Here is a 14,167-nt window from a genome sequence, read left to right as displayed (position 1 = left end):
TCCAGCATATTTTTGTTTATCTCCTTCCCAGAGAGTAATTTTGTTACAACAACTGCATACCTGTATTGCTTCTTTCTATACAATTCCCGTGGAACTTCCCAGTGGAAGTGACCTCCCAGTCATTTCGTCTCAATTTTTCTGACCATAGTCAGAGGGGAAGTAGTGTGTAAATGCAATGGCTTGTTTCTCCAAAAAGGAAATGCGTGCATTGTTTTGTAAGTGTACAACTGCATTCTGCACAACTGAGCTCCAGCAGATCTTCAGCTGGAGCCATTCCACTTCCTGTGTAATGTCCCTCGGCAGCTCACAGGTAGCATGACGGATATAGAAAGTACATGGGGTTTTATTTGCCAGAGAGAGAGTGTGTGTTCAGGTAAACCATGATTTTATTAAAACCAATTTTATGAAACTGCGAACTCTAATCCGGTTGCCTTCATGTCCCCAGCATAACAAGCTATTGTGTTTTGTCTGGTTTATAAAAATCCAATTTTAAGAAAGTTCTGTCCAAAAGACTTTTGTAACATGTAGGTGTATCTATAAAATGTACATACGCACACACATTTTATATATTAGATATATATATGACAGAACCGCCGCTACACTCTGGCTCCTTTGGCCAACCCAAAAGTCCAGTTTACTCAGCGGGCTGAACTGGGTTGACAGCTGCATTGCATTAGTGGAGCAGCACAAAGCAGCAAGGGCATACCAATGACTCTGACCCATAGTTTATTTGTCTATGGTCACACTGTATTTCCATGACACAGGGACCCTAGATTCCTGATGGCTAGTGCCAGTGTCTCCCTAAATACACATGTATGTGCGCACCCAACATTTATTTAAGAGATTCCTAATTAATTCATTTATTTGTATGCATTGAAAAGCAGCAAAAGGGTGTGTTGTAATTACTATACAGTATTATACAGATTTATTTGTATGCATGAATGTATGTGTGGTCTAGGGATTTGAGCAGGGAATCTTGAATCTGGGCTGTTCTATTCCTGGTTGATAGTGGCCTGACCTACTTTAGACAAGTGATTTAAATGTACCTCCTCTTACCCCTCTGGAAAATGAGTATAATCAAATCTATTTCAGAGGGCTGTTGTGACAATTGACAAAAAATGCCTAAAGCTTCTCTAATGAATAGTGATATAAAACGTATATTATTTATTATATTTTGTTGAAAAAATGTTGACAGTCATTTATGATTAAAATTCCCATTGTGCCCTTGGATATAAAAGGTATCTCAGGGTAAAAGAAGAATGTAATGAATCTGTGGCCACCTACACTATGGTTTCACATGCTAGTGCCAGCCCTAAATATTACAATGTTACAACTGCACTATACGAAAATCTTCTAGGGTGCAAATCCCCTTATCAGCCAGCGACCAGGCCAACACTTGAGCAGGTATTCAACAAGCAAAGAGAATGCAACTGATTCTGTACTGCCTTGCACCTGGTGTAGTTATTTGCACCTATGCAAAGGCAACAACAAAGGCTACTGTTGTGATCTAGCACATTTCACATTCACTTCATATTCAGGCCCAATGAATTTAAAGTGAGTGTTTTTTTCCTTTTCTTCTTCATAAACTTTTAAACGACTTTTTCCCCTGAAGACAGAAAGCTTCACTGTAAAGGTTTAAAATGCAGGTTTGGTTCTTGTTTTGTTCAGGGTTGGTTTTTTTTTTTTTGGCCTTTTTGCTCCAAGTTTTGACACGGAAGAGGTGGCAGAAGGGATCACTCAGTTTCTGCATATCTCTGGGCTCATAGTAATCCACATATGGTTTATAACCGGCTAGCCCCAAAGGATTATAAGCCCCCTTTGCTAGATAACATCAGTCCCGTGTCTCTGCTGTATAGAAGATTTCCCACTGATACACTCTCTGTGGAGATGATCTAGTTTTGGATTTTGCATGCTGACTGACCTGGCATAACTTGAATTCTCTAGGTTACCATAGAAGTGGTTGATGGCCCTGATACTGAACCAGAGAAGGATCTACACAAAGAGAGCAGCAAACCTAGCTGGCCAGGCCCATCCCCTGACTGGAGGAACTGGTGGCAGACGTCATCCACTTTGACTCGCATGAGTAGCGGTGACCAGGACTACAAGCATGACAGCACCACCGAAGACAGCAACTTCCTAAACCCTCTTGGTGAGTGGGATAGGCATGCACCCAACCACCGGACTTTTGAATCCAAGGAACAGCCAGAGTACGGTGAGTTCGCATTCCAGACCTCTTATGGGCACCTTGGGATTGTAAAACTAGTTTGGGGGAAAATGAGAATGATGAGGCATCGCTGAAAGTAGGCCAAGCAAAATAGAATTTTTCCAACATGTGGCTTTTGTTCATTGGCTTTTAAAGACAAATCTGTGCAGATGCACAAACTAGGCTGTGGTAGCCACATTCCACTTGAAAGTCTATAATCTTGAAAATTATACCAGTTATCCTACAAGAATTTTTTTTTATTCATAAGTGTACTTTTTTTAAACAAAGGAAACAAGGTCTCATTTATTTTTAGTGTAAGGATAACTACAAATTTAGAACCATGTGCAGTGATTTGGAAGCTAAAATGTAACTGGAGGATAAATGAGTGAGAACTACAATGTGGTCATGTTTGGTTGAGATATAAATAAGACAAGTTACGTTGACTCCTGTGTAGGGAGTGGCATAGACAGCAGGAACATTTTGCTTGTGTAATTCTGTTCCAGATGTATCATGGGGAAAACAATTGTTTTCAGCTTGTTGTATGAAACAGTTGCTGAAAGCAGAAAATAGAAAGGAGGAATTATTTCCTTACCATCGCATTGGGCTATAGCTACACATTTTGGGATGACTTCTGGGAGATGACTTTTCATGCACACTATGGGAGGTGCAAATGGTTCAGCGCCTCTAAGGATGAAGCTGTAAATCAATATATACTTCAGTTGGGCCCTACCAAATTCACGACCATGAAGAACATTTCACGGACCGTGAAATATGGTCTTCCCCTGTGAAATCTGGTCTTTTGTGTGCTTTTACTCTATACTCTACAGATTTCATGGGGGAGATGAGCCTTTCTCAAATTGGGGGTCCTGATCCAAAAGGGAGTTATAGGGGGGGTCACAAAGTTATTTTAGGGGGTTTGCTGTATTGCCACTTACTTCTGTACTGCCTTCAGAGCTGGTCGGCCGGAGAGGGGTGGCTGTTGACCAGGCGCCCAGCTCTGAAGGCAGCGCCCTGCCAGCAGCAGCGCGGAAATAAGGGTGTCAACACCCTACCATGCCACCCTTACTTCTGCGCTGCTGTCTTGAGAGCTGGGCGGCCAAAGGGCTGACTGAGGGCCCAGCTCTGCAGGCAGCAGCGCAGAAGTAAGGGTGGCAACACCCTACCGGGCCATCCTTACTTGTGCGCTGCTGCTGGCCACGGCTCTGCCTTCAGAGCTGGGCTCCCGGCCAGCAGCTGCCGCTCTCCAGCTGCCCGAGGCTGAAGGCAGCGCCGTCTCCAGCAGCAGCACAGAAGTAAGGGAATTATATCACAACCACCCCCACACACAATAACCTTGCCAGCCCCCCAACCCCTCTCCCCCCTCCCCGCAACAACTCCTTTTTGGGTCAGGACCTCTACAATTACAACACCATGAAATTTCAGATTTAAATAGCTGAAATCATCAAATTTACTATTTTAAAAATCCTATGACTGTGAAATTGACCAAAAATGGACCGTGAATTTAGTAGGGCCCTATACTTAAGATGTGAGGTAGAGCAGCATTTCAAAGCAGTGGTTTTATTCCCTGTCAGTCACGTTGCATCATCTACACACAGAGCGGCTTTAGCTTACTGTTTCAGCCTTATGCCAAGTCTACACTATCCCGGTAAGTCGACCTACGCTACTCAACTCCAGCTATGTGAATAACGTTGCTGGAGTTGACATACCTTAGGTCGAGTTACTGCGGGGTCTACACCATGGGGGGTTGAAGGGAGAAATTCTCCCATCAACTTACCATACTCTTTTCCTCGGGGGCTGGGGGGGGGCGTACAGGGATCGACTGGAGAGCGATCTGCTGTTGATATGGCGGGTCTTCAGTAGACCCACTAAATCGACCGCTGGTGGATCGATCTCAGTGCATAGACCCGGGCTGTAGTGTAGACCTGCCCTTTGTTTCCCTTGTTTTGATTAGGTTTGAGTCTAGAGCCTTAACTTAGAGAGAGCTTTTTTGCTGAATGTTATATTTAAATATGTACATAAGTATTGAATACTTATTTAAAGTCCTTTCTTCTTGTACCTGTATTTGTGGACAAATTTTAGTACTACAAAAAGATGTACAGTGCTCTGCCACACCTAAGGGCATCAGTGTTAAAAGAAGATTTCTATTCCGAGTGTGGATTCTGTAGGCTAAAACACCCATCTTTAATGGGGTTTATTGTCCATGTTTTCTGTCCACACTGGCAATAAAACAAACCGTGTTATAAAATAGACACCTCTAACCCCAGCAGAAAACTCTGCACTAGCCCGGTCCTTTACATAGTGAGAGACAGGAGCTTGGTTGGTCTGCTAGCAAATGTGTAACACTGAAGTGGCATCTTTGATATCGGGAGTGAAGCGGGATTAGGTAGTCCACTCTGCGCTCTCGGCTTCCCGGGCTAGTCAGGGGAATATTTCACTCAATTTGGGCCGAGTCATGTTTGTATTATTTCCACTGTGGTAGTGCCTAGAAGCCCCAGTCATTACAGAACAAAAGGCTGGTTCCTGACCCAAAGAGCTTTTCATGGTGCAGGATCAGGCCCTCAGTGACAACAGTTAGTCATTTAGTTAGGGTTATAAAATGTTCATTACACGGGTTTGAAAAGAGCTCGTAATTCACTACGGCAGTAACTTCTTCTATAACATGTGAGTTATAGACGTTGCTCTGACGTGTGGGGAGATTAAAGAATGAAGCTGAAATATTTCCGCATACAATCAACTACCCAAACAGAATCCAACCTGCATTCTGTCCTAAAATCCAATTAAGTTTTGAATATCTTTGTGTGCTATAGATATGTTTAGAGGGGTTTATTCGGGCGGGGTTAAAGTAAATGTTTTTATTACATATCTGATCGGTTTATGATCAGAAAGTATATTCCTACCAATGGAAAAATAAAGTTTGAATAGATGTTCTGTTAGTTCATGACCCAGCTTTACAGCTGAAGATTCTCGGCTGCCAAAAGGTCAAAAGAGAAAGGAAATATTTTTTCAAATAATGTTGCATGCACGTCCCTGAGGAGAGTCAAGTGTGAAAACCATTTAAACAGCAGGCTTAAGCCTGGCACTCAGCCCAGGTTTCAGGTAGAGACATCTGGATTCCATTCTTGCTATGCCTACTTAATAAAAACCACCATCTATACAGTAGTTTTTGGTAGTAGGGTTTTTGTTTTTCATTTCCTTCCTCATCTTTGTTCCTGGATAGATTATATTGATGGAGAGGGAGACTGGAGCCCATGGTCCATTTGCAGCGTAACCTGCGGGAATGGCAATCAGAAGCGAACCAGGTCCTGTGGATATGCCTGCACAGCCACTGAGTCGAGGACATGTGATAGGCCAAACTGCCCAGGTTTGGTTAACAAATGGTGGTGGTTGTTTTTTTAAAGAGAGAACCTGAATTGTTATTAGAAAGATCATTGTACCAGGGGACAGAGCACTGGGTTTGGCGGGCTTCACCATACATGGTTAAAGGCCTGCATCACATTTAGGCCGTGGGTGGGTAACAGTGCTATTAGAAAGTGGTGTTCCAATCCTGAAGGTCACTTATGAACTTTTATTTCATATATGGCAGCATAAAAAAAAAATAGAACTACCCTAAAATGTAAAAGACAGACATGGTATTTTAATGTTAATGTACCATGTCTGTCTTTTATGTTTTAGGGTAGTTCTATTTTTATTTTTAAATTAACAAAGCATTTGTTATTAAATCCAGTGTTGTCACCTACAAGGCGTTAAATTTGTTACAGAAAGTTTGTCTAAAAGCAAACTTCTTTTGTTGCTGCAGTTACTTCTTGCCTACCCGAACAGTCCGCACGTCACAGGACTGAAGCTTTTGCCGAAAGAAATGTGCACTCATTTCACCTAGAATGCATTTGGTTTTTTAATTTTACAATTTTAAAACAGCCACGTGACTATTATTTGAAAATAAGTACATACGTTGCAATACATTTAATGTATATATTTGCCATAATGTCAGGAATAATGGCTCCATATTAGTTAATAATATGCCTTTTAAAGTATCATGCCAACTATCTGCAAAGTGGCTTTAAAGGAGATCTGAAACATGCCCTTATACCCTAGATGTTCTGCTCCTGGGGAAATTCTGTGCCACTGCACATGTGCAGAATTCACGTCCCTCGCAGATTTCTTTCCTTCTCTGCAGAAAAATGACTTTCTGACAGGGAAGCAAAGGGAAGCTGCAAGAGCAGTCATGCACCACTCCTAGCTGTGCAGGTACATCGTTTTAGGCACCTGGTGCAGCTGGTGGAGAGGTAAATCACCACAGGGCTGGGGACACCCCAATCAGTGGCTCCTAACCTGAGCTGGGATCAGCTGCTAGTCCTGGCTGGGCTGGAGGCAGGAGAGGACGGGATTTCCTCTTCCCCCTGCAAGGAGCAGCTGGGGCTGTGTTAGACCCACCCCTAGAAATCTCCCCCAGTTGCGGAAGCTCAGCATCCTCCCCTGCTTCCTGCCCCCATCGCTCCTCAGCTGCAGGGGGGGAGGGGTCACTGTACGGGGAGCTGTTTCCCCCATCCACTCAACTCCTGTGCATCCGGACCACCCATACCCAGACACCCCCATCAAGTCTCACCGTGTACACCTAGAACTTCCCTAGTCCTCCATACCCAAGCCTCACCCCATCGACGCTCAACCCCTGCATCTGGAGCCCCCTGAACCTAGACCCCCCTGCCTCCGGACTCCCACCCCTGCACCGAGACCACCACCCCCAGTGAACTCCCTGCACTCAAGAGCCCCACCCCCTGCACATCCTGAGCCCCCACATCCAGACCCCCACACCACTGACCCCCAACTAGCTGCACCTAGACCCCCAGTCCCCCAGCACCCAGACCCCCCTACTGAGACTCCCACACCCAGAAGCCCCTGCAGAATCCCATTGCCCTGGCACCTGGAATCCCCCCAACAAGCCTCCGTGAATCCAGATCCCCTCACATCTAGACCCCACACTGGGCTACCTGTACCCAGAGTCCTCTCACCCCCCACACCTGGATCCCCCCACACTGAGCCCCTCTACACTTGGATCCTGCCTTGAGCCTGCCTGCCCCCCACCTAGTGCGCCTTGCAGGGTCCAAGGGTGTTTCTGGGGCAGGCCCAGGCCTTGTGCTATGTCAGGGTCAGGTGCAGCCTCACCACTGAGTCTGTCTCCCGGGGGTGGGTGATTTCCCACCTTCGTGCAGCCAGTGGCCTGTGCTCCCCACTGCCATGCTGCAGCCTATACGTTTATTTATTGACAAACAAAACTTTCAGAATTTTGCAGAATTTTAAAATGTGCACAGAATTTTAAATGTTTTGATGCAGAACGTTTAGGCGCAGAATACCCTCAGGAGTAATGTTCTAAAGAGCTGTTGCAATTGACTCAAGGGATTTTTCATTTTTGTTTTAATAGACATTAAACCACAAAGCTCCTGTCTCTTAATACAAACCAGCAAGTCTAGAATTAGGGCTAAAATGCCATCTCTCTCTCCTAGTCCATTTTGCCTACAAATTGGAAAATTCTCAACACCGGCAGGTTTGGCCCTTCAATGCCTGTGTACAACAGGGCAGATTAAGGATGTGGTTTCAGCTTGAGCGACGTGTTGAGAGGATCCTCTGCTTATACATATTAATCCACATTTGCACACCCACTTTTTGGGGTGCCGTTATCATGCTTTTCATGAAATCAAAATTGGGCCCCCAAAACTATTGACATGCAAGATTCTGGGCTGCTTTTATTTAAACATTGATTTCTGTTTGGATTGTTAGAAGCATTGTGATATAATGATGCAGCACTGAGGGTGATGCATTGCAGCTGTATAATTACACTGCAGAGAGCAGAATGGTGCATCCACATTACAGTACATAGGTGCCGACTCCGTGGGTGCTCCAGGACTGGAGCACCCATGGGGAAAAAATGGTGGGTGCTGAGCAGCCACTGGCAGCCCCCCTACCAGAACCTTCCCCTCCCCTCCGCGCTTCCTGCCCACTGGCAGGCCCCACTGATCAGTGCCTCCCTCTCCCTCCTGCCGCCTGCCACGGATCAGCTGGATCAGCTGTTTCGCAGCGGCAGGAGGCACTGGGGGGGAGAAGCGAGGGTGCCATGCGCTCAGGGCTGGGGTCCGAACTGGGCAGGGTGGGGGCAGAGCAGGGGTGAGAAGAAGCAGGGTGGGGGTGGGGCCTTGGGGGAAGGGGGTGCCTGGGCAGAGCCAGGGGGAGCACACCCCAGCAGATTGCATTTCACCAACATTTTGCCACGTTTAGCTTCACAGTTTGGAAGGTAAAGGAAGTGAAAGACCTGTAAAATCCTAAGTATGAGATCAGCTGTTGCACTGGGACTATACAAATACCAGCACTGCAAGAGATTTTTAAAGTCACTCTACAAGCAGTGTGTGGCAGTTACTCTCTGACGTGCACACCCATCCATCTCAGGATGTTGCTTGCTGTTTGCTAGCCACTGCAGGAAACACTGACTCTCACACATACAAGTAATCTGCTAGCTGATCATTCCCCCACCCCATCAAACCTGAACAACAATGGGTTAAATCCAGAAGAGGTCACCATCTCCCAGTTATAGTCTCAGGTATTTATTACCATCGAGCATCAAACCATGGCAGACTTGAAAGAATGTATTATGTCACATAACAGACACCTGAGGATCAGCAAGGAAAATGTAATACACTCTTCGAGTCTCTGCTGGTATTTTTAAAATGATCAGGGCAAAAAGCTCAGCGTCTACTGTTTATACTGCCAGCAGAACCTCTGCAGCGAATTATTACCTTGTAAGGATTCTGGGGTATCTATTATTCTGCATCTACAGCTGCAGTTAAGGCAAAGCCCTTACAATAAATTATTGTAAGGAAGCCTGAGGCTCTTTGGAAGCTCTGCAAGGCACTGGTTTGTATTACTGTGCACCAGTAACAAGCCCACGATAAAGTTCACTGGAAAGGGGATGGAAGGGAAACAGGCTACATTAACCACACGGTTTTTGTATCCTGAGAGTTTTCTGGTCTTACTTTTGAAATATATGATGCAGTGGAATAAAAATTACATGCTGAAATGCTTCTTTGAAGGGCTTTCATATAAACAGAATAGTAGTTAGCTAAGTACATATATGCTCAATAAAATAGCATCGAAAGGGTGTTCATTTGAGCATGATACAATTAGCCCAGTAATGACCATGTTTTCACACTTTTTTTTGTTATTCCATGGTTCTCTCGGCTGGTGCCAAACGCTTTACTGGAGCTTGCCAGGCAACCCAAGTTTCTAAGATTTTTGGACCATTATCTCCATATTTGTCTCTTTCCTCCCAACTCCTTTCATTCCCCTAGCAGTGGAAGAGAATGTAACTGAAGAACGAAGCACACAAATACATTTTCAGCTTGTTGGGGCGGGCACTATTGCATTCACTCACTGAAAAACATTTGGTATCCTGCCAACAAGTAAACATGAACATGTTAGCAAGTCGCCCATCAGTTTAAAAGGTGGAGCTGAGGTGGTCTCCAACCAGTGTTGGAGTCTGAAACAGCAGTGCTGGAATGCAGGGCCGTGGGAGGCCCTGGAAGGGAGCAGAGGGTGGCTGAGAGGTAGTGCAGGGAGCAAGGAGAAAGACCGGGGGAGCTGAGGGAGGCCTGGGCGAGCAGTGAGTGACTCTCCATAGAGTCTGTCCTGTCCCTGCCTCTCCCTACCTGGGCCAGGCTCCTCCCTCCACTATCCATGTGGTCCTGCTGCCCGACTCCAGCTCCACCCTGGACTCCTGGCAGCTCTGTACCCCAATGCTCCCCTGGCTGCAGCATCCCCAGCTCCCTCCAGCTGACTTGCTGCCAAGTGCCCCCACCCAGGCCTAGCATCAGCACTTACTGACTCTCTGCAGCTGGGGAGAGAAAGGAGTCACCTGACCTGGGACCATCGCTGCTCCAGCTCCCCCCACAAAAAAGTGCCAGTTAAGCATTTTGGAGCATTTCAACTCAGCTGGAGCATGGGCTCCAATAGGTTTCAGATTCCACATTGTGCTTTACAGCTTTCACTAAGAAATTTCTCAACAAGTTGAGATGTCATCAACCATCCCTAACACATGCTAGGAAAAGGCTATCTGGATCTGTAAACTTGGCCACCTAACCAAATGGATGGATTTTCACTGGTACTTTGCACCTGAAGCTTCTATTGGAATTCCTGGGAGTTACTGGGCAGCTAAAAAACCAGGCCACTTAGTTACATACCTAAATATAGATGTAGGTGCCCTAACTAGCTCTAGGCACCCAAGTTTGGAACTTTTGGCCTGGCTATTTGAAGGACGGCCGAGCAAGTACACCAGTTATCTACAGGGAAACCGCAAGGTCAGCCTGTTTCTCATCATTATATTGTTAATGTTTTCCTCCAGCACTAAACTCAACAGAGGCAATGCAATAAAAACTTTGTTTGTTTTTGTTTTTCATTGTTATTTACTGTTAAGAAAACACAGCTATTAGTTTGTGTTTGTCTTTAGGGATTGAAGACACCTTCAGGACAGCTGCCACAGAAGTGAGCTTACTTGCAGGAAGCGAAGAGTTCAATGCCACCAAGCTATTCGAAGTTGGTAAGCAGCTGGCCATCTAGTATTTCTTACTGTAAAGAGACAAGCTCCTTTTAGGATTTTTTTTTTAAACTATCACTATAATATTTGGGCTCATAAGCCTCTGTCTTAAAAATGAGTCAAATTTCTGTTAATTATTTTATTGTTAAGGAACAGCACTAGACCTCAGAGTATCTTGGTTCTATCCCTAGCTCTGTCACGGGATTCTTTCTGAATAACTTTCCGCAAATCACCAAAGTCGCTCTCTGTGCCTCAGTTCCCCCAGTTGTAAAACAGGGATGCTGCGTCCTTACCTCACAGCAGTGCTATACTGCTCAACGTTAATTTGCAAGTGCTTCGATAGCCTCAGTTGAAGGCGCTATAGCAGCATTTTATTCATGGTCATTTTTATAAGCGTTACAGCTGTAGCTGATGTGAGCGGGATAATTTTATGAGCAATGATAGCATTTGTAGCTGTGGCTGGCAAGATAGGGTCAACCAAATCAATGCCTCAGGGTAGGAGCTGATTACTGTATGTAACTTTCTTCCATTCATGTACAACAGTGCACGTAATGGGCCACGTGTACTGTGAGGGTTTATTCCCTACCATGGAAGCATCAGGGATTGGTCACTTACGGAGGTAGGATACTAGACAAGTTGGATAAACAGTATTACCTGGCATGCCGAATCCTAGTGTATGCTTGTAAGGCAAACTATAGTACTTATTGACAACTGGGAATGTGACTTAAATGTATGAAAAACTGAACATGAAATCATTGAGTTAATATGTTTGGAATATTTAGGCCCAAACTTTGCTCACCTTACTCATGTGATGAGACCCATTAAATGCTGATGACATAAATAAAGTTGCTAGGAACCAAGTGGCGAGGCAGCAGTTCTGCAGAAAGAGATCTAGGGGTTACAGTGGACGAGAAGCTGGATATGAGTCAACAGTGTGCCCTTGTTGCCAAGAAGGCTAACAGCATTTTGGGCTGTATAAGTAGGGGCATTGCCAGCAGATCCAGGGACATGATCATTCCCCTCTATTCAGCATTGGTGAGGCCTCATCTGGAGTACTGTGTCCAGTTTTGGGTCCCACACTACAAAAAGGATGTGGAAAAATTGGAAAGAGTCCAGCGGAGGGCAACACAAATGATTAGGGGGCTGGAGCACATGACTTATGAGGAGAGGCTGAGGGGACTGGGATTATTTAGTTTGCAGAAGAGAAGAATGAGGGGGAATTTGATAGCTGCTTTTAACTACCTGAAAGGGAGTTCCAAAGAGGATGGATCTAGACTGTTCTCGGTGGTAGCAGATGACAGAACAAGGAGTAATGATCTCAAGTTGCAGTGGGGGAGGTTTAGGTTGGATATTAGGAAAAAAATTTTTCACTAGGAGGATGGTGAAGCACTGGAATGGGTTACCGAGGGAGGCGGTGGAATCTCCTTCCTTAGAGGTCTTTAAGGTCAGGCTTGACAAAGCCCTGGCTGGGATGATTTAGTTGGGGATTGGTCCTGCTTTGAGCAGGGGGGTTGGCCTAGATGACCTTCTGAGATTCCTTGCAACCCTGATATTGTACGATTCTATGAATCTGGAATGAAGCCCCTACGTGTGGGACCAGACCCATAGTTTGAGATTATTTGGACCCCCAAAAAACAATATGAGAAACTTGACTGATTCTCTCCAGTCCCCTTCTACATAATCCATTAACAGCAGCTGTAAATGTTCTACTCTGGCCACCCCTCCACGCTGCACCAAAATTCGTAGGTCTAGTGCCATTAGACCATCCTAATTTATGGAAATTGTCTGATGGTACATCATGTAACTGGAACTGCTACTGGGTGCTGTAGACCAGTCTCCATGTTCGAACTGCAGCTGTTTGAAAGATCCTTTTGGGAGAGGCAGAGGACGTGGCAAGAGAAAAATAAATGAAGCCCTAACCAAAGTATTTTTCATAAATACAAGGCTATGCTGATCATCTTGGAGTCTTTAGTGTCATTATAAACCAGTTGAGCCTCACGTACCATTTCAGAACCCCAAGTGGTGTTACAGGAAGGCTGTGTGATTTTGGGTTTTGGAGCTGAGGGTCAACAGCAAGGGCTGCCAGTATCTATTCACAATTCGGAGTCACTGTTTAACCTAGGGCAAGTCACTTAACCTCTCTGTGCTTCAAGTTCACTCACTTGCGAAACCGGGGTCTGATGTCTATTGTACTTCACTGGGCTGTTGCCCGGTTTAATTAAAGTTTGTAAGGCACTTTGAAAGCCTAAGAAGATGAAAGCTGAGTAAGTGCCAAGGATACACGTAGCTATGGCAATGTAATGCACAGTAGGATGGCCTTTTCCTGTCATATCATTCACTTACTTGCTTTCTTGATTATCCAGTAGCAAGATAAGTCACCACACTGCAAGCAGGCATGCTTTATAGCCCTTACTTGGTTACACAGAACTTTCTGCAGGACAGTTACATTTCTCTCATTGGTTATCTTCATTGTGTTATCTTGGTAGCTATGTCATTAATTTACATGCTGTGTAATGTATCTCTGCTCCTCACACAGACACTGATAGTTGCGAAAGATGGATGAGCTGCAAAAGTGAGTTCTTGAAGAAATACATGCACAAAGTGGTTAATGACCTACCCAGCTGCCCTTGCACCTACCCCACAGAAGTCGCTTACAGCACTGCGGAGATCTATGATCGGATTAAGCGGAAAAACTTTCGCTGGAAAGATGCCAGTGGGCCAAAGGAAAAATTGGAGATCTACAAGCCCACAGCCCGATATTGTATCCGCTCTATGCTTTCCTTGGAGAGCACAACGTTAGCAGCGCAGCACTGTTGCTATGATGACAATATGCAGCTGATTACTCGGGGGAAAGGGGCGGGCACACCAAACCTGATCAGCGTAGAATTCTCCGCCGAGCTCCATTACAAAGTAGACATTTTGCCTTGGATTATATGCAAAGGAGACTGGAGCCGATACAATGAAGCACGGCCCCCTAACAATGGTCAGAAATGTACAGAAAACCCTTCAGATGAAGACTATTACAAGCAGTTTCAGGAAGCAAGGGAATACTGAAGGGATTTTTCCTCCTCAGACAGGAAAATGGGGATCATTCCCATAGATGGCACAATCTATTTGAAATGGGGTTGGTCAGTATCTTTAGTATGAGTGTATATATTTGTATATAATACATGTGTATTTTTCTCTGTGTGTGTGTGTAATTTATATATGCATATATCTCACACACTCACACTTCTCTGCATACAAACATACATAAAACCTTTAATGATAGAAGCTTATATAGCAATAAAATGCATTTTATTTCAAAAGAAAGAAAAACCCACAGGGAAAAATAGTGTGAATAAATTCATGCTGAATAAAGAGCTTGATACAGATTTTACATCAGTGTA

General features: G+C 44.9%; 1 protein-coding gene across 1 annotated transcript in view; it reads left to right on the top strand.

The window, feature by feature from the left end:
- Window positions 1–13,832, top strand: part of ISM1 (isthmin 1) — a 66,829-nt gene extending 52,997 nt beyond the window's left edge. Inside the window, exons 3-6 of the mRNA XM_077812045.1 lie at window positions 1,945–2,212; window positions 5,421–5,564; window positions 10,692–10,781; window positions 13,315–13,832. Of these exons, the coding sequence (XP_077668171.1) occupies window positions 1,945–2,212; window positions 5,421–5,564; window positions 10,692–10,781; window positions 13,315–13,832 (1,020 nt within the window). The remainder of the gene's footprint in view (window positions 1–1,944; window positions 2,213–5,420; window positions 5,565–10,691; window positions 10,782–13,314) is intronic.
- Window positions 13,833–14,167: the final 335 nt, after the last annotated feature.

This window comes from Eretmochelys imbricata, chromosome 3 (assembly GCF_965152235.1).
Source record: "Eretmochelys imbricata isolate rEreImb1 chromosome 3, rEreImb1.hap1, whole genome shotgun sequence".
Taxonomy (NCBI): Eukaryota; Metazoa; Chordata; order Testudines; family Cheloniidae; genus Eretmochelys; species Eretmochelys imbricata.
The sequence above is the reverse complement of the archived record's forward strand: the minus strand, read 5'-3'. Positions and strand labels throughout refer to the sequence as shown.